Consider the following 20,492-nt stretch of genomic DNA (forward strand, 5'->3'; position numbering starts at 1 on the left):
AAAGATGGCTCAGTGATAAAGAGCATTGCCTTCTCTGATCTTCCAGAGGTCCTGAGTTCAATTCCCAGAAACCACATGGAGTCTTACAACCATCTACAACGGGTCCAGTGCCCTCTTCTGATATTCAAACATACAAACAAAGTACTCATATACATAAACAAACAAAAGCTGATACTAAGAACAATAACAGTGTGTTTGACTGTAATTGGCCCCATGATCTCATAGAGCGTAGCCCTATTAGTAAATGTGACTTGCTGGAGTGGGTATGGCCTTGTTGGAGGAAGTGCGTCACTATGGGGCAGGCTTTGAGGTTTCCTATCCTCAGGATACTGCTCAGTGTCTCTTCCTGATGCCTTCTGATCAAGATGTAACCAGCATCATGTCTGCCATGCTCCCCACCATACTCCCTGCCATGATGATAATAGACTGAACCTCTAAAACTGTAAGTGAGCCACCCCAATTAAATGTTCTTTATAAGAGTTGCTGTGGTCATTGTGTCTCTTCACAGCAATAGAAACCTAACAAGACAGCAAGCAGCTCCATGGCACTAGCCATAAGAGAAACTGGCCTGGCAGAACCACTGTCATCATGGCCAGGGTCATTATCTCCTAAGAGGTACTTGAGATGGATAAATAGTATTGCTGTGCTCTCCAGTCTCCTAGCCCATTGTTGTTTAAACTGTACTTGAGTTCAAGTATGCATTCCTAGCCCCTACAAGCCTCTCTGGTAGAGGAGAAATGAGTCCCATAATGTGGAATGATTCATTGTGCACTTCCTTTAAAAACATGGCCTCAGAGTCGCGTGTGGAATGTCAATTCAGAAGATACTTATTTGGAGGTTAGGGTTTCAGACTAGAAGTTAGGATAGAGAGAGTAGATTCACATCATCTTTTGATAACCAAGCAATGATATGGTATAAGTGGTTAGAGATGAAAAGGCCTGAAAGCAGCCACATACACATTAGAGGGAAAAGCTATGGGCCTGAGTCCAAGGACTTAGGTTTCAACACTACCCTATATCATGGCCATAAACCAGGATACAAATCCATCACTTAGTCTTGACAGATTGAGTAGCCTCATTTCTTCTCTTTGTGCATGTGTTTGCCAGTGTGTCCTGTGTGCCGTATGCTTGCATATGCCTCTGTGCGTGACTGCCTTTGCATGGAGTGGCTCAGGAACTGTTGGGGTCTTTCTCTGTCACTCTCTGTCATGAGACAGTCTTTCCGTACACCAAAGCTCAGTGTTTTGGCTAGGGCTGGCTATCCAGTGCACTCCTGGGATATGCTTGGCCTTGCCCCCAACCCCATGTGTTAGAGGCACACAGGGCCATGTCTGGCTTTTTATGTGGGTGCTAGGGATTCGAACTCAGATCTTTATGCTTACACAGCAAGAGATCTTATCCACAGAGCCATTCCTCAGTCTCCAATGTCTTGTTTCTATACCAAGAAGATAAAATGCTTGTTCAGTTACCCTAGGGGCCACAGCCTTGACTGTATAACTCTCAGGCCAATGTTTGTTAGATGCCTTCTAGATGCCAGTTCCTCCGGGGAAAGCCAGCAATAACGAGAAGCTGCTGGATGGAGGTTGCCTGAGGAGCCTCGCGAGAACTGCACATGGCTGGAGAAGCGCCGTGTGCACTCTAGGACCAGAAGCGGTGCTGCTCACATAGGCCGGGCGGACACTTAGAACTGTCTCATATTTTCTCCAAATATGCACTTGGAGATGACGGACGGCCTTGCTGGGCCTCGGAAATCTAATTGTGTGGTCTCAGTCCGGATTGTGAAAGGAAGGGCTTTAGGCACACAGCCGACGTTAGATCACTTAGCTGCTCTAACTGAAGGGCATCATTAGAATTCTTCTGAAGAGTCTCTGCCCCTTGATGTCCTCATTGATTATTACACTTTATTTCCTCTCCCTTTGGCTATAAAGCAATAGTACTTTCTGAAATCACATTATCTCCTGAACTTGTTAGATGTCCATGAAGCGCCCTAATTAGAGTTCTGCAGGCGCCCTGCTCCCTGACAATTTGCATAAGGCTTTGTCCCTCTCATGTGAAGAGCCACTCTAGCAGGGTGGCTTATATTTCCCCCAAAACCTGTCTGTCTTTCTGCCCCACATGTCATCCCTTCCTCCAGCATCAGCCAAAGCAGGACTTGCTGAGGTGGGAGAGGGCAAACAAGGACGGACAGAGAGGAAGGAGGGTGACTCCCTGGGAACACGCTCTGCTCTCCCTCCCTCCCCTCACAGCCACAGTGCCCATTCCCACTCAGTGCTACAGTGTGAGGTCCTTCCCTGACCTGACCTCACACCAGCTTCCTTGTGTCCAGTCTGCTCATGCCCAGCTGTGCCCAGGAGACTGCCTTCATTCTGGTGTTTTCTACAATATGGTATGGTTTCAAACGTATTGTCTGTGCGAAATAGAAAAAAAAGGGAAAAATTATTCATGAAATAAACTTTACTTTCTGGCTTTCTTCCACTTAAAAAAATCCTTAGAAAATGTTATTTAAAATTATAGACATAGTCTAGGTGTCCTGGCTAGGCAGATAATAACTGACAAGCTAGCTCTACAGTGCTGGGGTACTGGAGCTGGGACTCTTACAGGAGGCAGCCCCCTCAGTTCCACCCTTTACACTGGATTTTCCAAAGGAAGTTTGAAGTTCATGTTTTCTCTGTTTTTCCTAAGATTTCCTGATTTTTAAAATGTTTGCTTAGATGATTCTAAATCCCCATATAGGGCTAGGAAGATGGCTCAGTCAGTAAAGTGCCTGTCTCACAAGCACAAGGACCCGAGTTCAGTCCCCAGAACCCATGTAGAAATGTTGGGAGTGGTGACACAGGCTTAAAGCCCTAGATCTTGGGAAGTAGAGACAAGAGTGTCCCTGGGGCTTGCTGGGAACCAGTCCAGCCTAACTTGCTGGGAACCAGTCAAGCCAATGGAAGACCCTTTCCCAAAGAAAGATAATAATACCCTAGGTTATCCCCTGGCATCTGTGCACACGCACACATGTTCAACTACACAAACATGAACACATGCACAGCCATGTATACACACATACATTAAAAATTATCCCATGTAGTTCAGAGAAGGCAATCTCTAGGACCAAAATTTACACCTGTCCTTTAGAAAGGGGAGATGTCGTGGATTTGGGGTTCAATAATATTGGTATCATCTGGGGAGTTGGCTGGCAGCTAGGGTCCCCTACAAAGTTGGGTTTTGTTTGTTTGTTTGGTGTGTGTGTGTGTAGCTCAAGGCATAACCATTAATTTACATCTCATTGATCCCGTGAGTGGAATGAAGCCACTTTGAGCTACAGTGGACAAATGGACTAAATGTTCGGCCTGATCTGATGAGCATAGAATATCCTTATCAGAGAGCCACTGAGACTGTCCAGTCAGAAGGTTGCCGACAAGAGGACCACGAGTTATATGTTCTCAGTGAGTGGCATCACGTGTGTAGCCTTTGAAGTGCACATCTCTGAAGCTTCAGTTGCCAGAGGGATCTGAGTTCATCCCTGGAAAGCAAGTGTTATGTGGACATAGAACTTGGACTCTGACCTGGATTTTTATAGTAAGTAGCTACATTCTGCTGGGATTGACTGTGTGAGTTGTGTTGTGCTGAGCTCCTTATATGACAGTGGCCCCTATAGGATGAGTGATGATGCGGCCCTTGGATTGATTAATAATCTTCAGCTTGGGGCTAGGGGTCTGGCTTAGCCAGTTAAGAGTACTGCCTGCTCTTCCAGAGGGCCAGGATTCTATTCCCAGAACCCACATGGTGACTCACAGCCATCTGTAAATCCAGTTCCAGGGGATCTGATGCCCTCTTCTGGCTTCTGTGGAAACCAGTCACACACATGCTGCACAGACACCATGCAGGCAAAACACCCAGACAAGTAAACTAAAAACTAAATGAAAAGATTTTCAAGAAGACTCTTTAGCTTCACGAAATTAAGTCACTCGATCCAGTAATACCATTAATAACTGGGAGAAAGCCGGGCGGTGGTGGCACACGCCTTTAATCCCAGCACTCGGGAGGCAGAGACAGGCGGATCTCTGTGAGTTCGAGACCAGTCTGGTCTACAGAGCTAGTTCCAGGACAGGCTCCAAAGCCACAGAGAAACCCTGTCTCGAAAAACCAAAAAAAAAAAAAAAAATAACTGGGAGAAAGACAGATCAGCATCCTATCTAATGTCAGAGCCTGTGTGCTTGGCCATTGCTTCCCTGTTGGCTTCAGTATTAGTTACTGTTCTGTTGCTGTGATCAAACACCATGACCAAAAGCACTTATAGAAGCAGAGTTGGTTTGGGCTTACTATTCCAGAGGGAGAGTCCCTAATATCTAATGGCAGGAGCTGGAAGCCAAGAGGTCACATCTCAACCTCTCTGCTGCACACAGGGAGCAGAGAGAGCTAACTGGAAGCAGGGTGAATGAAGCTGGAACTCCCAAAGCCCAACACCAGGAGTGTGCTTCCTCCAGCTGGCCTGCTCCTCCTAAAAATTCCACAGATAGCACCACTGACAGGGGAGCAAGTACATGAGCTGATGGGAACATTTCTCATTCACACCTGCACAGCTACTCTCCTTTCATAAAAGAGCACTGTTTAGATCTACTTCTGCACAGAGATGGTCACATTAATCATGCATCTTACTTTCCTATTTAATGCTAGAGTTGTGGCAGGGCTGACATATTACTGGTCACTAGTCTGCACTTCCTACCTCAGTACTACTATGAAATGTCATGTACTTCATTTGACTGCTTTTGTAGAATGTTCATCTTTTAGATTATAAAAATATCTTCCAGGGCCTGCTAGGGCCCGGTGGATGGCTTATCAAGAAGAGGTGCTTGTGTACAGGCCTGCAGTGCCAGCCCTGGATCCTATAAGGTGGCAGGAGAGAACTGACTTCCAAGAGTTGCCCTCTGACCTTTCCATGCATGCTATGGCATGCGTGCACACACATACAAATGTACACATGCACACAAAAATTTTACAAAACCTACTCAGGTCTCTTAGGTAGAATTAATTTTCTCTTGCCTCGATCATCACAGCATGCTTTACTGAACTAGTGAGTTGACTGGCAAGGGCCTTTTGTCTTTTTTCTCTTGCTAGTCCTCCTGGCAGGCAGGAGCCATTTCCTCCACTTTCATATCCTCTGTAGTCTTTTCAGAGCACTTAAACATCGTTAGTACTTACTGCATGATTTATTTAATTTAATATAATCAAACTGAAAATTGACTAGGGTGGCTTCCATAGAGAAGGGAAGAGATGGAGGGCCTAGCTTCATGGGCAGATTCTCATGATACTTCTCCTCTCTCAGCTTCCAGCTCCGCATGCCACTTCCCCTAGGCAGCTGGAACATAATCCCAGACTTTGCTCTTTGGGAGTGAGCCCAGAGCCCAGGTGCTCCACATAGCAGTTGATTTTAAGAAGCAAACGCAAGACTTTGGTCAAATTATGTGTGTGTGTTGTGTGAATGCAGATACCTCTGGAGGACAGAGGCATTGGATCCCCTGGAGCTGGAGTCCGAGGTGTCTGTGAACCTCCTGATATGGGTGCTAAGACCTGAACTTGGATGCCCTGAAAGAGCAAGATGTGCTGTTAGCCACTAAGCCTCCCTCCAGCCCCGATGCATCGTTTCCTGATTATGACTCATTTTCTTGTTGTCATTGAAGAAAATATGGCAGATACAATGGTAAGAAGACAAAAGCTATATGACCTCAGCCCCAGGCAGGGCAGAAGCAGACATAAAAAACATTTTAGTAGATTTCTTTTCCTCCTCTCTCCTCCCCTCCCTCCCTTCCCTCTTCTCCTTTTTCTCTCATGTCAAGTGCAAATGTACCGAGAAACGATCCTGAAACAGAAAGTGCAGGAACTTCGTGAATAGAGCTCCAAAACTTTGAGGAGCCACATCTAAGAACACTTGGAGTGGAAAGTGACATCATATTCCCGAGCAGGAGAAAGCCTGCAGCACACATGGCAATTCTCTCAACATTAATCTTCATATCTCTGCAATTCCAATGACAATTCATAGGAATTCACTCAGGCAATTTAGTCTGAATGAAACGTTAATTCTTTTCAACTTGCCAGTGCTTATTACTGTGAGGAATAAATGGGCAGAGGACCCTTTTCCCCTAAGAAAGACTCATGAAGGTGACCTTTCCATACCACTTAGTAAAGCATGACAGGCTCACAGCAGTTATGACGACACTCTATGAGAGAGTTAGCGGATCGGTGGGATAGAAAAGTGAGCACAGACAGTGCCCTCAGTGGTGAAGGAGGCCCTGGGAACCAGAAGGGAGAGGAGGGCTTGCCAGTAGAGCCCCCTGAAGACAGCATTGAATCAAATCCTAGCCTTGTTCCTTGTACCAAAGAAAGCTCCAAGTGTATTAAAAAAAAATTTTTAAGGAAAGAAAAAAATTAGAAAACTCTAAAAGATAAAACTGTTTACAATTGAATCAAAGGAAGTACTTTTCCTTCTTTTTAAAGTACTATAACTTTATCTGATATTAACAATCCTTGTGTGTGTATGCGTGTGTGCATGTGTGCGTGTGTATATGCATGCGTGCATATGTGTGTGTGTGTGTGTGTGTGTGTGTGTGTGTAAGAAAAGGCTGTGTTATACAGGCTCCAGTACTGGGTCTGTTCTGAATATCTGATTTCTGGACAAATTATTTCTACTTCTTGTTCTTGTTCGTCTGTAACTTAGACTCTGGAATCAGGCCATCTCTAGGGTACTTTCTGGGCCTGACCTCAATTCTGACACTAACTCCTTATTTGGGAACATCAACCCATGACATGGAAAACAGAAAAGTAGGCTCAGGGAAACTTTTGTTTGTTTGTTGTTTTTGTTTTTCAAGACAGGGTTTCTCTGTAGCCTGTCCTGGAACTCACTTTGTAGATCAAACTGGCCTTGAACTCACAGATATCTGCCTGCTTCTGCCTCCTGAGTGCTGGGATTAAAGGTGTGCACCACCACCGCCCAGCTGGGGAACTATCTTCAATTCTGACTGTAGAAATCATTTGTGTACATCTTCATGTAAACACATATGAGTGGGCATGTTTGGGGGTGTACATGTATGTGGGTTCACATGTGTGTGGTGGTCATAGGATGCATGTGGAGGCTAGAGGCTGATGTTAGGTGTCTTCCTCAATTGCTTTTCCATCTTATTTTCTGAGACAGGGTCATTCACTCACTGCCTGGACCGGCTGCTAGCAAAACCAGAGAAGCCCAGCACTGCCCATCCTCAAACCCTGCAAACGGCAACCTTGCTGAAGGGGTTGATGATTCAGCAGCACATTTGCTGAATGCTGTGCCATGCCTCCTGTTCCCATCATTCTTACCTATTTCCATGTTTCATACATGGGACTTCATTTTAAAAGTCAGAAGCAGTATTGCACAGGGTCAGCTATATGACTAACCCACGTAATAAGCAGGACTCTCAGAACTGGAGCTATCTGTTGTTTGACAGCACTGTTCAGACGTTGGGAAAGCTAGTCTAAGAGAAACTACAAAAAGGACAGACCCTTAGACTGCATGTGGCCTTAAATGGTCAAATTCTATTCCTTAAAGTCCATCTCACTGCTAAATTTAGTCAAGATCTTTTTATACTGCTTTGATTTGTATTTGAGTTTAGCTCTCTATTGACTTCAGCGAAAACACCTGCTTGGTAAGTGCATCAACCCCTTCAGGTTTGCTTAGGCATCTCCTTTACTAATGTTATGTTCAGGTTTGCTCAGGCATCTCCTCAGAGCCTTTACTAATGTTATGCAGAAATTATGGCAAAGCCCAGTGGAGTCGTCACGGTAAAGTCTCAGTACCTCTCAGAAAAGGATGCCAAATTAAATAAAAAGGACCCCAGCAGTTCTGCAGCTGCGTGCCAACCCAACTGCTGGTATGAGGTAAATGAGGACCAAACTTCATTTCACTTATGACCCCAGCCAGTATTTAAACTAGAATGCCTACAGACTGGCACAGTGCTCGGCAGCAAGGGAGTAAACAGCAACAGTCGCAATGATAAGTGATAAATTCACAGTCTTTCCTCGATCCTAATAGGTAGGGCTACTGTTAAACTCATTTTTGCATGTGTGGCCTCGGGTGTGGGCCTGTTCCCTTGTGTGAGATGTTATGGCAGCACAGGTGCGCTGGGCATCACTTCTCCTGTGGCTGCTCTGCCGCCTGAGCATTTCTGGTGGAGTGCCGGGAAAATAGAGCCACAGGTAGCAGGGGAAAGGGGCAACAGAAACACTCCAGAGTTCCTACTAGGAAACTCTGTCCAGTGGGTACCAAGCTCCTTTTAAGGAAAATCTTTTGTTTACCCAAAGTGTCATCTACTAACTTTACAGGGCACCAAAGACTAGCAAATTACAGCTGTGTATTTATCATCTGGGTGTTAATCCTGTTACTCAAATAAACCATTTTTACAAACTATATTCCAGAGACTGTTAATCCCTTGGAATAATAATGTTCCATGGAATAATATTCCTACAAAGGAGCATTTATTTGCCATGAAACTGGGAAAAACAGGCTAAAGAGACTCAAGCTGGTTTTTGCCATTGGGCCACTTCAAGTTACAGCCATCAATCACACTTGGGGAAAGCTTGCTTAAGTACTGGATTTAACTCTAATGGGAAAAACATTGTGGTCTTTATTACACATTTTTTTCTCCTTAGTCGCACTTTTACTGGAAGTGGATGCAGATTCTTACATTGTATATTCAAGCTTTGCATATATACATAATACACATATGTATGTACGTATGTATGTGTGTATATATGTATGTATATGTGTATATGAAGAGCTTGATGCACAGGTGTGGTAGGAATGTAGGGGATCACAATGCACACAGAAATGCTTACCACAGCAAAAGGCTGTGCCTTGTGAGGTTCCAGAGTGGAGAAAGGCCTATTCTGGGAAATGTACTAGAGGCCATCTGTGTCACATTCTGCTGGACGCTGACTATGTCCTGTCTGTTTGACTGGGGTGGAATGTGTAAGCAGTGGACTAGGTTATTTGGCAGAGGACATTTCAGGATAGTACAGCTTCTAAGTTGTGGCATGGCTACTGCTTACTGCTTTAGTCAGATTTACAGCAAGAAAGAACAGAACGTGAAGCAAAGGATATGGAAAATGTGCAGATTGTTGAGGAATTGAGCTTGAACCTGGTGAAAGGTGTACACAGGTAGCTTCAGAGCAAGTAGCTGTATTTTTCCAGAAAATAGTGTAATTAAGAGAAACCATGTACTTTCTCTCCATTCCCTCTGTGCTGCTTTGTCTTGTTTCTCTGTATATATAGTAACTTTTCCTTGTTATGCACATTATAAATAATATGTTTAAATTCTGTCACTTTGTTCTTTAACTTTTATTATAATTCAAGTAAGCAATTTACTTGGTTACATTTAAATCCTAAACTCCAAATTCTGTTCTTGTGGAGTAGCAGCTGAATTCTTTGCTCATTTTTTAAAAGTCTTCCATGATTTGTTCCTTTTTTTTCCCCCGAGTTCCTAAGAATCTCTTTCATATGAATGTGACTCAGACTCAGGTCAACCAAAAATTTGTATGACATTTATTTACAAAGTTTTTCCTCCTTCTAATTCTTTATGTCTAGCATTCTTCCTCGTTGTGTTAACCTGGAACTCCATGCTCTGGCTTCTCATGTCTGTGACTCCTTAGCTCTCAGCCACTCTTTCTCTCTCAGACTTCTGAGAAGTACATTCGGGTCAGAAATCACACGGGCATGAGTCTGACCTGGTGCGGTTTCCTTCTCTCAGTGTTTGCCTGTTTCAACTTCTACTGATAGCATCAGACAGTCCTTGAAGCATGTGTCTAAAGTTTATAGCTGTCGTCTTCAGGAGAGTTTGTTGTGAGGTGCTCTGAGGTTATAAGGACAGCTAGGGCACTGTTTAGTCCTGCCATGCTGTATTCTTATCAAAAGAAGAAAGTTTTTTGTTAATGTGTCTGTGTCACTTGTTACTTTCTAATAAATCCTAAGTGTTTTTTACATTTTTATTTATGGTATTGTGTCTGTGTGTGGTGTGTGTCAGTTCTCTCCCTCCCCTTTTCTATGGGCCTAGAGACCAAACTCAGGGCATTGCAATGGCACGGCAAGTGATCAAAACACTGAGCCACAAAGTTGCCCTAAATGTTTTGTTATTTTTTTTAAATTCTTTTTATGGTCATAAGAGAGTAAGACAGCATCAAATGAGCTCTGAATTGATGAATGCCTCTGGGATAGTGTACAGATTCTTACATTGTATGTTAAAACATGATAAGAGAAGGGAAAGAAATCAGAGGTGGTTTTCCAAAAGAGGCTTCCTTTAAACTTGTCTAAGTGACAGAACTTAATGGTGGGTCTAAGGACAGAGAGAATATAATAGAAACATATTAAGCAATGCAAAAATGTAGGAGATTGGAGGCTTAAGCTGTATGGTTACTTTTCTAAGTATAACTGTTGGAGGAAGCCACTAGTTAGTTCCCAGCCACTTAGCCCTGAAATAATCACACAAAAACTGTATTAATTAAAACGCTGCTTGGCCCATTAGCTCTAGCTTCTTCTTGGCTAACTTTTACATATTAATTTAACCTGTATCTATTAATTTAACCTGTATCTATTAATCTGCGTATTGCCACATGGCTGTGGCTTACCCGCTAAAGTTCCCAGCGTCTATCTCCTGCAGCTCCATGGCTTCTCTCTTACTCTGCCTTCCTCCTCCCATGCTAAAGGCCAAGCCAATTTCTTTATTCATTAACCAATAAAAGCAAAACATACATTCCACACAATTTCCCCTTTTCATGGTGTCAAAAACAGGATAACTTAAAATGAACAGACAATCAATCCCACAATCAATTTTGAGGAAAAGAAAGGAAGATACAGAAGAATGAATAATTGAGACCACTCAAATTTAAAAAGTAAAACAAAATCTCACTTCTCCCTCCCCAAATATAGGATAGCCTGAACAAATTTCAAATGAGTTTTGCTCAAGTTTCCACACAGAAGCCCAACTGAGTAAATAGATCAAACATCAGTGGACAGAACAGGAGAGAGGATGGTATTTTCTCATGTCACACATGAGTGCCAGGAAACGGGGAAGAAGGCAGGCCAGCTGGGTGAGCTGACTGGCTGATGTGAATGAGGCAGGCCCTATGTGGGTTATAGTTGCTGTGTTTTCTCCGTGCTCGCATCTCACCCATAGCTAACAAAAGAAATGAGGGAGGAGGAGAGAAAACTCTAGGCCCCAAAAGACAGAGTCTAAAAAAAACATAACTCAAAACATAATTTCTTCATGTAATAAATAGCACAGCTTGATAACATAAATTAAGTAAAACTAGAGCTCAAATGCAAGATGATAAAATAGCGAATAAAACAAAAAGAGAGATTGCAGATATACAGAAACAAATTGAATACCAAAATACTTTATGGAACTAATAAATAAACTATAAATAGAAGGAAGAGAACAGACAGCACCGAATACTGAAATACTAACATGGAAGAAAGCCTGTAAGCACAGCATACACACAGGAAAAAGACAAAAGAAATCAATTAAATGCTAGCTGATATGCACATTGCTCTGGTACAAACTATACTTCAGCAATATTGGTAGCGGGGAGGGAAGGACAATGACTTAAGTAAGTTTATTTCTCATTCACAAAAAGTTCACCATGGAGAACCCAAGTCTGGCTGTGTTCCATGTGGCTACCCAAGATATTGTTCCTCCTGTCTCCCCATTTCAGTGGTTACAGAACAGTCTGTTTCCTATGGCGGAAGCTGTCTGCCCCCACCCCTACATATCAGCCTATGGAAAGGGTGAAGAGACTCTAGAGAAGGGACCCCTCACATATGATTGGCATGGATCTGATCACATTTAGTCACAGGGGTACTGAAAATGTTATCTGTAACTAGATAGCCATGTGCTCAGTCAAAATTGAAATGTCATGTTTGAAAAGAAAACGGGCCCTAGGTACTAGCATATTTTTCATAATATGAAAGGCAAAGATGAGCATTATAGAAAGATATTTGGTGTCTCCCAAACAGAGAACCAGCAAACAAATGATGCTCACTGATGTAAGGAAAGTTCTTAAAGAAGGAACAGAATACTGGTGGAAAGGAAACTCTGAACCTCAGAGAGAACTGACTTAGAATATTTAACATAAACTACTTCAGCAAAATGCCTCAACTTTAAAGATGAAGAATGTTTCAGCCTCCAGGAAGTAAGGAATCATCTATAAAGAGTGAAAATTCATACTGGCATTAGATTTCACAGTATTTACAATCAAGGACAATGAATGGTGTGGTATCCATACAGCTTTGAAATCAGAAATAATGAGCCCAGATGTAATTCACATGTAAAGGAGTAAGATACCCATGAACAGTTGCTGAGCAGAACCATTTGATGGCTACCTTGAGCTCCATCCTCATGACCTAGCCATCTCACAGAGGTCCCACTTCCTTCAACATCCCTGGAGCATCCATTTTAAGATCCAATGTGGGGGTCCCAGACATTCAGACCTCAGCTTCACCCCATTGTTTACATGCTGTCAATGCTACTTTTCAGTTATGGCAGTCAACCTGCATACAGCTCACACACCTAAAATGTGCACTAGTTTGCTCCTTAAAGAAAAGCAGTTATTCTCTAGTGGGTGGTAGCACACATCTTTAATCCCAGCACTCGGGAGGCCAGTCTGGTCTACAGAGCAAGTTCCAGGACAGTCAGGGCTGTTACACAAAGAAAACAAAAAACAAAGAAAGGAAGGAAGGAAGGAAGAAAGGAAGGAAAAAAGGCAGGAAGAAAGAAAAAACAATTACAAATAGGTAAAGGAATTCTCAGGCAGAGGAATATTTGTTAAGGTTTAATAATTCTTTGGTGCTTGCCTAGCATGAACAAACACTCAGTTCAATCTCAAGCATTACATAGACTAAGCAAGTGTCACTTGCCTGTATTTCCAGCAAGAAGTTCAAGATCATCCATAACTGCATAGCAAGTTCAAGGCCAGCATAGGCTACATAAAACTCTCAAAATAATAATAGTAATAATAATAATAGCATAATTGATGTTTTAAATCGTACCCTTTCATGTCAAACTTAATAATGTAATATACATATATATATATATTATCATTATACATCAATATATCAGTCCTTGTAAAGATACCAAGGAAGATGGGTCTCCTAATGAAAGATGGTGTGGCTTCTTCAACTTTATCTCTATGCTTCTGATGGGTGGGGTCTTTAGAATGAACACATAGCATCTGTACCAGAATAATGGAATAGGATATTTTGTGTTTGAAAATTCTGAGTCATGGAACTGTGATTGCTTCTTCTGCCTTTCAGCTTTCCATTATTCCCAGTGCTGGGGACTGAACCTAGGGCTTCACACACACTAGTTAAGCTCTCTACCACTGGCTATAGCCCAGGGACCATAAATGGTTTTTTTCTTTTTCAAAAAATTCTAAGCTAATTTAGAAGATTTAGACAAAGTAATAGACTTCAGAATTTGAGTTTTAGAAATAATCATGAGAGACCATATATAAAGGGCATTATTTTGTTTGTGATATGATTATTGAATAATTATATTGCATACAGCATCAATGTGTGAAGGTTTACGTATTTTGCAAATGGCAAAGCACGGTACTCTTGTAATATGTACTCTATTCACAGTATAGAAGAGAATCCAGAAGCAGTTGGCATAGAAGTTGCTAGAGGATCAGCACATTCTCAAAGCCAGCTTCTGAACTGGCGATTCTCTCAGCCAGACAATTTCTCCTGTCACTCACCATCCCTCCCCCAACAGGCCCACACTTGTCCAGCCACACAGACCTCTCCTGGTTGGCAACACCTCTGTGCTTCGGTGTGCTGCTTCGGTTTGCCACCATTCTCCCCACCTATAATTGCATCTTCTAGCCCTTCTCCTGTAACTCAGTGTTCTTTTAAGATGACATTTAAATATCATCCGCTGAACTACATCATAACCTTGGCTGCACATCACAGTTGCCCAGGGAGCCTTAGAGAAATATCAATGCCCAGGCCTGAACTAAACGGTTCTGATTTAATTGTGTAGGATCAGGGGCCTGGGCAACAGTGTTTTCAAGAGACTCCCTGAGTGGTTCCAATATACAGTCAGGATTGAGTTGCTGCAACATCCCCATAATACCAACAGGCAGACTTAACTGCTCCCGAGTCTACACTCTTAGCTCTTAGCTTTCCCATTGCTCATGAAATTTAATGGTCATTGTATTAAAGTTAGTGTTACATAGTAAGTGCTCAGTAAATGCTGGAGTTTGCTACATTCTCTCTCTAGCTGAACTCATACAGAAGTGTTTATCCTTGTCCTGGGAAGGGGCAGCAGAGTAGGCAGATGTTTCTTATTTAGCCACAGTGAGGGATTTATTTTCTGTAACCTGTAGCCCTCTCCTGCATCCCATCCACTCGCCCACTTCTTCAGCATATGCGGTGTGTCGTTTGGTGTGGTGTGAGGAACTGAAGAAAGCAGCATTCTGAAGCTGCTGAGTTTAGTACAGACGCTGTTCCCCGCCCTCAGCCTCTCCTCGGTGTCATTCTTAATGATGTATTTTATACTGGATCTTTTTGCTTTAGCTTTCAAAAGCCACTTGTCAGGTGTTCTTTATCAAAGGCTTTCAGAAAATCCAGATAAATTATGCTCTGTGCCCCCAAACTACCAAACCTGTATTTCACTTCTACACAGAGCTTGACAGTTTTGTTGAAGAGGAATCTCTCTCCCTCTTTCTTCAATTTACATCTACTTCACTGACCTTGATACTAGCCAGACAAGTAAGAGACCTTGTCCCTTTTGATGCTGGGTCTCCTCAGTCACATATATGCCAGCTCTAGTTTATACATTGCAACATCTATGCTAACTCTAGCTATAATCCATTGTAACACATATGCCAGTCTAGTCACAATACAATGGGTGATTAGTTCTGTCTCTCATATTAGGAGGAGATTCCAGAAGCAACTCAGGTCTAGAGGAGGAGAGAAGAGAGCTAAGGACAAGGGTGAGCAACCCCACTATCTCAGCAAGCCTGGAGTTCTGTATGACCCTCCCACATAGTCCCCCACTGCAACTGAGGCAAGGCTAGTTGCACCTGCTCTTCCCATTCCAACTCACATGAAAGGCAACAGAGAGCACTTCCTGTCTACTTTTCCCTCTTAAAATGCTAGTAAGGGCCAGGGAGATGGCTCAATAGATGAAATACAAGCCTTCCCAAGTGTGAGCACTGGAGATGGGATTCCTAGAAAAACTGAGCAGTTGATGATAGGTAGCCTATCATCCCAGGAAGGCAGAACTAGGATCCTCTGGACAAGCTGTTAGCAAACCAAATCTGTGAGCTCTGGGTTCAGCAAGAGGCTCTGCCTCAATGAGTAAAGAAGAGAGTAATCCAGGGAGATACCCAGTATTAGCCCCAGACCTGCACATGTGTACACACACTTTTCTTCTTAAATAAATGTGTAGCAATGGGGTACAGCACTGTGGTACAGTGCTTGCCTAACATGTACAAGACCTTGGATTCTAACCACAACACCAAGAGAACAATTCTTGCTCCTGTTTGCTGAGCATCATGAAGAGTGCGGTGGGAGATGCTGCTTTGTGGCTGCCCCTTAGGACCACATCCTGGCTGGGACACTAATACTTTGCTCAGCTAATATTTAATCCATAAGATTTTTCTATCTCTGCACTCAGAAGAAACTTTCCATTTTCTTTTCTTAAGCTTGGTGGGCAAGAAGTGTAATACAGCTGAGACCAATGACTTCGTCCACTGTTGAAAACCCAGATTCATTTTAAATAGACAAACTGCATTTTTGGTATATGTGTGTCCTGAAGCAAATCTACTAACTTTTATACTTTGAGCTCTTCATAAGTTAAGTAGTAAACCATTACCTTGTTCCCCTGGAAGCTATGCAAATTAACTAATGCTTGGAAAATGACTTGAAATTTAAATGTTTATAAACAGCGGAGAGAGGAATTCTTCCTGCTGAGGGGTCCAGTAATCCACAACCTCCCATGATCAAGGTAAAAAAAATGTACTTGAGCTATACAATTAAGCGTGACTTATATGCAGCTCATATGAGCTTTAAAATCTAAACCCCACTAAACAGAATCAATTCCTGTTTTATAACTACAATAAGAACATTTCTGACCCCAAGAACAGTGGTTATCTGTGTGACTGATTATCTGTGTGACATTGCACCTTTGTCCTTTGATGAGTTTTCAACAATTTGCTCAGTGTTCAGACTTAACCTGGTACTATGGCTGAAGTGCTTTTCTTTAAATCCTTCCAGTTTGCTTTTATAACCTCCAGACTCTTATTTATTTCCTGGGAAATCTGCTTTGCACAACTTTGCTGTATTCAAAACCTCCTATGTAAAGATTTAGTACTTTTATATTGTAGTCATTAAAATTGAACAAAATCTTAATAGTTCCTTTATTAACTACTACACTGCATTTGCATAGTGGAAATCACCACATGTTAATTGGATTTAATTAACTATTTTAAATTACACAAAATCCTGACAGTAGACAGTAGCACAGGGTACTCATGAGCAATAAAATTGGAGATGGTATTGCTACTTTATTAAAACTTAATGAAACTATTCATAATCTAATTTATTGTTCACAAGAAAAAAAAACTGTGTTCATTGTGAAGGCAAAAATGTCAGCTAACAACAGCTGTTTTTTTTCACCTAGGAGAAGGTTCAGCGGTTAATAAAAGGGTCCACAATATCCAACCTCACGGTTCTGCCATCTTCTCATCGCACTGATCCCCATTTCATTCCCATTCCCATCTTGCAAAAGGATGCTAGTAAAGGTTAGTGATTGTGCAGCGTGTTACGTTTAGGGATGCGAAAGTTAGAGCCTTGAGCATGATCAGGGCCCTGAGTTGGATACTAGCTCAGTCTCTAATTTTCCTAAGTGACCCCAGACAAGTCAGACCTCACCTGGGCTTAGTTTCACCCTGGACTAAGCAATCACCAGAGCTTCTTCCACTTCTAGATCCACCATTTCATGATTTTAATATTGACATATATATTGGTGCTATGTATTAAGATTGTTATATTGCTGACGTGATATTATTAAAAGTTACTGTTTTCTAAGTGGTTTCTGATGCTCTTCTGATTGTCTTTAATGTTATTACAGAATACTGCTGTGCAAAAGCACAAAGCCAGAGATAATATAACTATTGGTTTTTAAATTTTTACTACTTATTAGTTTATATGTATGCATGATTAAATTCTTGGAGGCTAGAAGAGGGCATCAGATCTCCTGGAACTGGAGTTCTAAGTGGTACTAGGAATTGAACATGAGTTCTCTGAAAGCAGCTACTACTCTTAGCCACAGAGCCATCCCTCTATGTGAGTTTTAATTTAAAGTCTACTATTACAAACTATTGGGTTTTTAATAATAAAAAAAGATTGTATCATCTTTACCTCAGGATTCACAGTGCCCAGGACTGTATTAGAGTTTTGTAGGTAAAAAAGGTGAATTGAATGAATAAATAAACAAATTAAAGGACTACATAGATGAATGAGGATTCGATATCTACTATAATCCTTAGTTTTCCCTAGATCATTTGATTGGCTAAAGTGTTGAAGAATGGCTAATGGACCCCCTTTTCTATCTTAAACATAGTGGAGTAAGATGGCCATGGTTGTTTGTAGTCTCACTTCCTGTCTGTTTGGCGTATTCAGGACCCAGAGTTGTTTTCAAACCATTCTTGTGATACCTAGAGATTCAAGATCCTCTCATGTCTAGCTCTGTGTCTTGCCTACTGACCTCTGTCTGCTGGTGGTGAATACCCCAGAATGTAATGAGTCCCTGAATTTGTTAAGCTTCCCATAGCTTTAATTATTTCTTTTTTAGCAGCAAGAAGTCTTGTGGCATCCACCTTATGGTAGTTTACGTACTGCTGACGTCCCCGGAGCACTAAGTAACAGAAATAACCTGGCATTTCTTGCTTCAGTGTCATCTCCTGCCTGGATGGAATTAGTATGAGTGAATGAATGATCCTTGCTTTAGCAGATGAAAATAACCAAGACTAAGGTGAATCTAGGATCAAGGCCATTTGTGCAGATAGACAGAGGTTACATTTTTATTTCTAAAGCAACCAAAGAACACATGGCCTATCATATATGTAATTAGTCAACCAATTAGTCCTCATGGAGTACTTGCCATATGTCTAGTTATTGTACAACAAAATATTAGTGTCAGGAAAGCACAAGTCACAGAAATATGGTGTGGAATTTTCAGGTATTTTGGTGCTCTTAAGTGACATTTATGAGCCACTCCAGGTCTGCACAAGTCTAGCATGAGATGAAAGATGAACAATATCCACATGAAAAAGATTTCCTAGTTTTTCTGGAATTGTCTGGCAAACTCTAAGAAATAAAGCTCCCCACAGAGTCAGTGGGTGAGAATACAAGTTTTTTGGTACACAGACCAGAATCTAGTTTCATACCTGGAAGGCAGGCATAGCTCTTACACATGGGATTTGGGATGAATTATGGAAAATATTAGGGAGGACAAATTCTTTTTCTTACTATTTTAAAATACAGAGATCCTTCAGTTCTAATGATAATAAAGTTGAAACCTGACTGACTTCATAGAGGGTTTAAAGTTGTAAGCATAGAAGAGAGGATGGGCTGGAGTGCTGGCTAACACGGATCGTCATGCTCACACGTCAAGGACTCTGGAGTGCTGGCTAACACGGATCGTCATGCTCACACGTCAAGGGCTCTGGAGTGCTGGCTAACGTGGATCGTCATGCTCACACGTCAAGGGCACATACTTGTCTTGAAGAAGCCTCAAGACTTCATATCCTCAAGCTCTGATTTTGAGTTTTCGGACAGGTCTGGGTCAGGGATCAGAAATCTCCACCTTCAATAAGAAAAAACAACAACAACAAAAACCCTCCCACAAATGACTGTGTTGTATGTAAACGGAGAGTTTTCTTTGGAATGAATCTTTTATAGGTGGGGTCTTCAGTTTTCCAGCCCATCAGTGGTCCTTCTGACTTCCTGTGACACCGAGCTAACATTTCTTTCTAATAACAATATACTGTCCCCATGAGGCTCCCGAAGCAAGAGCAAACAGTATCCCTTCCTAGGAGTGCCAATTTCTTCAGCTTAGTCCAGCTTGGTTTTAGTTTGTGTACTAGGTATTTGTTGGAAGTGAAAGTTTTCACTTTTCTTTCTATTGGGCAAGGGCACAGCAAGAATCAGAAGTCCCAGCCCAAGTTTGTTGCAAGTAGTCCCCAAAGTTCTGGGTTTTTGACGTCGAAATAGAAGATGCACTCTGAGGAAAGCTCTCTCCTTGACAGCAGGCTTTGTTCAATTGTTTGCCCATTTACTTGTTTAACAAAGTGCCTTGCCCTTAGAAAGACCTGGCTGCAGCCTTACTGATGACAAGAAACTGCCCAATGGTTCATGAACATGTTGCCCTAATAGAATCAAATATCCAATCTGGCTTTCATAACTGCTGATGATATGATCATATCTAAAGGTAATTCCTTCATTTGCAAAATATAAGTGATTAGAACAGCAGGCACACAGGTTCAAGTATACAGACTTTATTTCTTTCAGAACAAAAGATCATCTTTGCTTTAAGAATGTGTGCCTCACATCCCTGAATTTCAAAAAGAACAATAAAATCACCAGTGATTGAAAATTCTCTAAGTGTAAGGAAGTTTTAGTTGTCTTGAAATCATATTTCTACCTAAAAATGAAATTATCTTAGTGCGATTTGATTTTATATACTGCAATTGGAAATGATTTTCCCCTTGGGTTAGAATATTAAGCTTAAAGTGTACTGTAGCTATTTTTCATGCAAAAGATTAAGGCACTAGGATGTATCTTTACAAATAAGATGATAAATGATGTCAAGTTACCATTGTGAAATTCACAGAGCTCAGAGTTCAGAATTGCTTAAACTAGTGTTTTGTTGTTCTCTTAACCTTCCTTTTAGGGATCTTAAGTATGATAGAACGAGGGCTGATTCCCCCAACAGCAAGGATTACCTTTCAGAATCCACCCATTAAACCCCAAGCAATTCATCTGCATAGTTTTGATGAGCCACGTAAGATTCCAGCAGAAGGTAAGACATCATGCCTGTGGGTTTAGCTGGGGGTTCTGCAGGAATGGTCTCCCTCCCCAAACCCAGACTCTGCCAGTGGACAGCTTTAATCATCAATAATACACAGGATGAGAGTTTAAAGCATCTTGAGGTTATCTGAGTAAACAAAGCAGCTCAGAATATCCACAGAGAGCCTGTGCCGGTGTGTTAGAGAGTTGAGAGCCTGTGCCAGTATGTTAGGGAGTTGAGAGCTTGTGGACTGTGTTAGAGAGTTGAGAACCTGTGCACTGTGTTAGGGAGTTGAGAACATGTGCACTGTGTTAGGGAGTTGGGAACCTGTGCACTGTGTTAGGGAGTTGAGAGACTGTGCACTGTGTTAGGGAATTGAGAACCTGTGCACTGTGTTAGGGAGTTGAGA

The 20,492-nt window shown here is 42.0% G+C and overlaps 1 protein-coding gene across 1 annotated transcript in view; it reads left to right on the plus strand.

The window, feature by feature from the left end:
* The first annotated feature begins 19,966 nt into the window (after positions 1–19,966).
* The window catches only part of Iqch (IQ motif containing H), a 136,227-nt gene continuing 135,701 nt past the window's right edge, over positions 19,967–20,492 (plus strand). The window contains exon 1 of the mRNA XM_013346489.1: positions 19,967–20,095. Within this exon, the coding sequence (XP_013201943.1) occupies positions 19,978–20,095 (118 nt within the window). The 5' untranslated portion in view covers positions 19,967–19,977. The remainder of the gene's footprint in view (positions 20,096–20,492) is intronic.

Source organism: Microtus ochrogaster, chromosome 5 (genome assembly GCF_000317375.1).
Source record: "Microtus ochrogaster isolate Prairie Vole_2 chromosome 5, MicOch1.0, whole genome shotgun sequence".
In the NCBI taxonomy this organism is placed as follows: Eukaryota; Metazoa; Chordata; class Mammalia; order Rodentia; family Cricetidae; genus Microtus; species Microtus ochrogaster.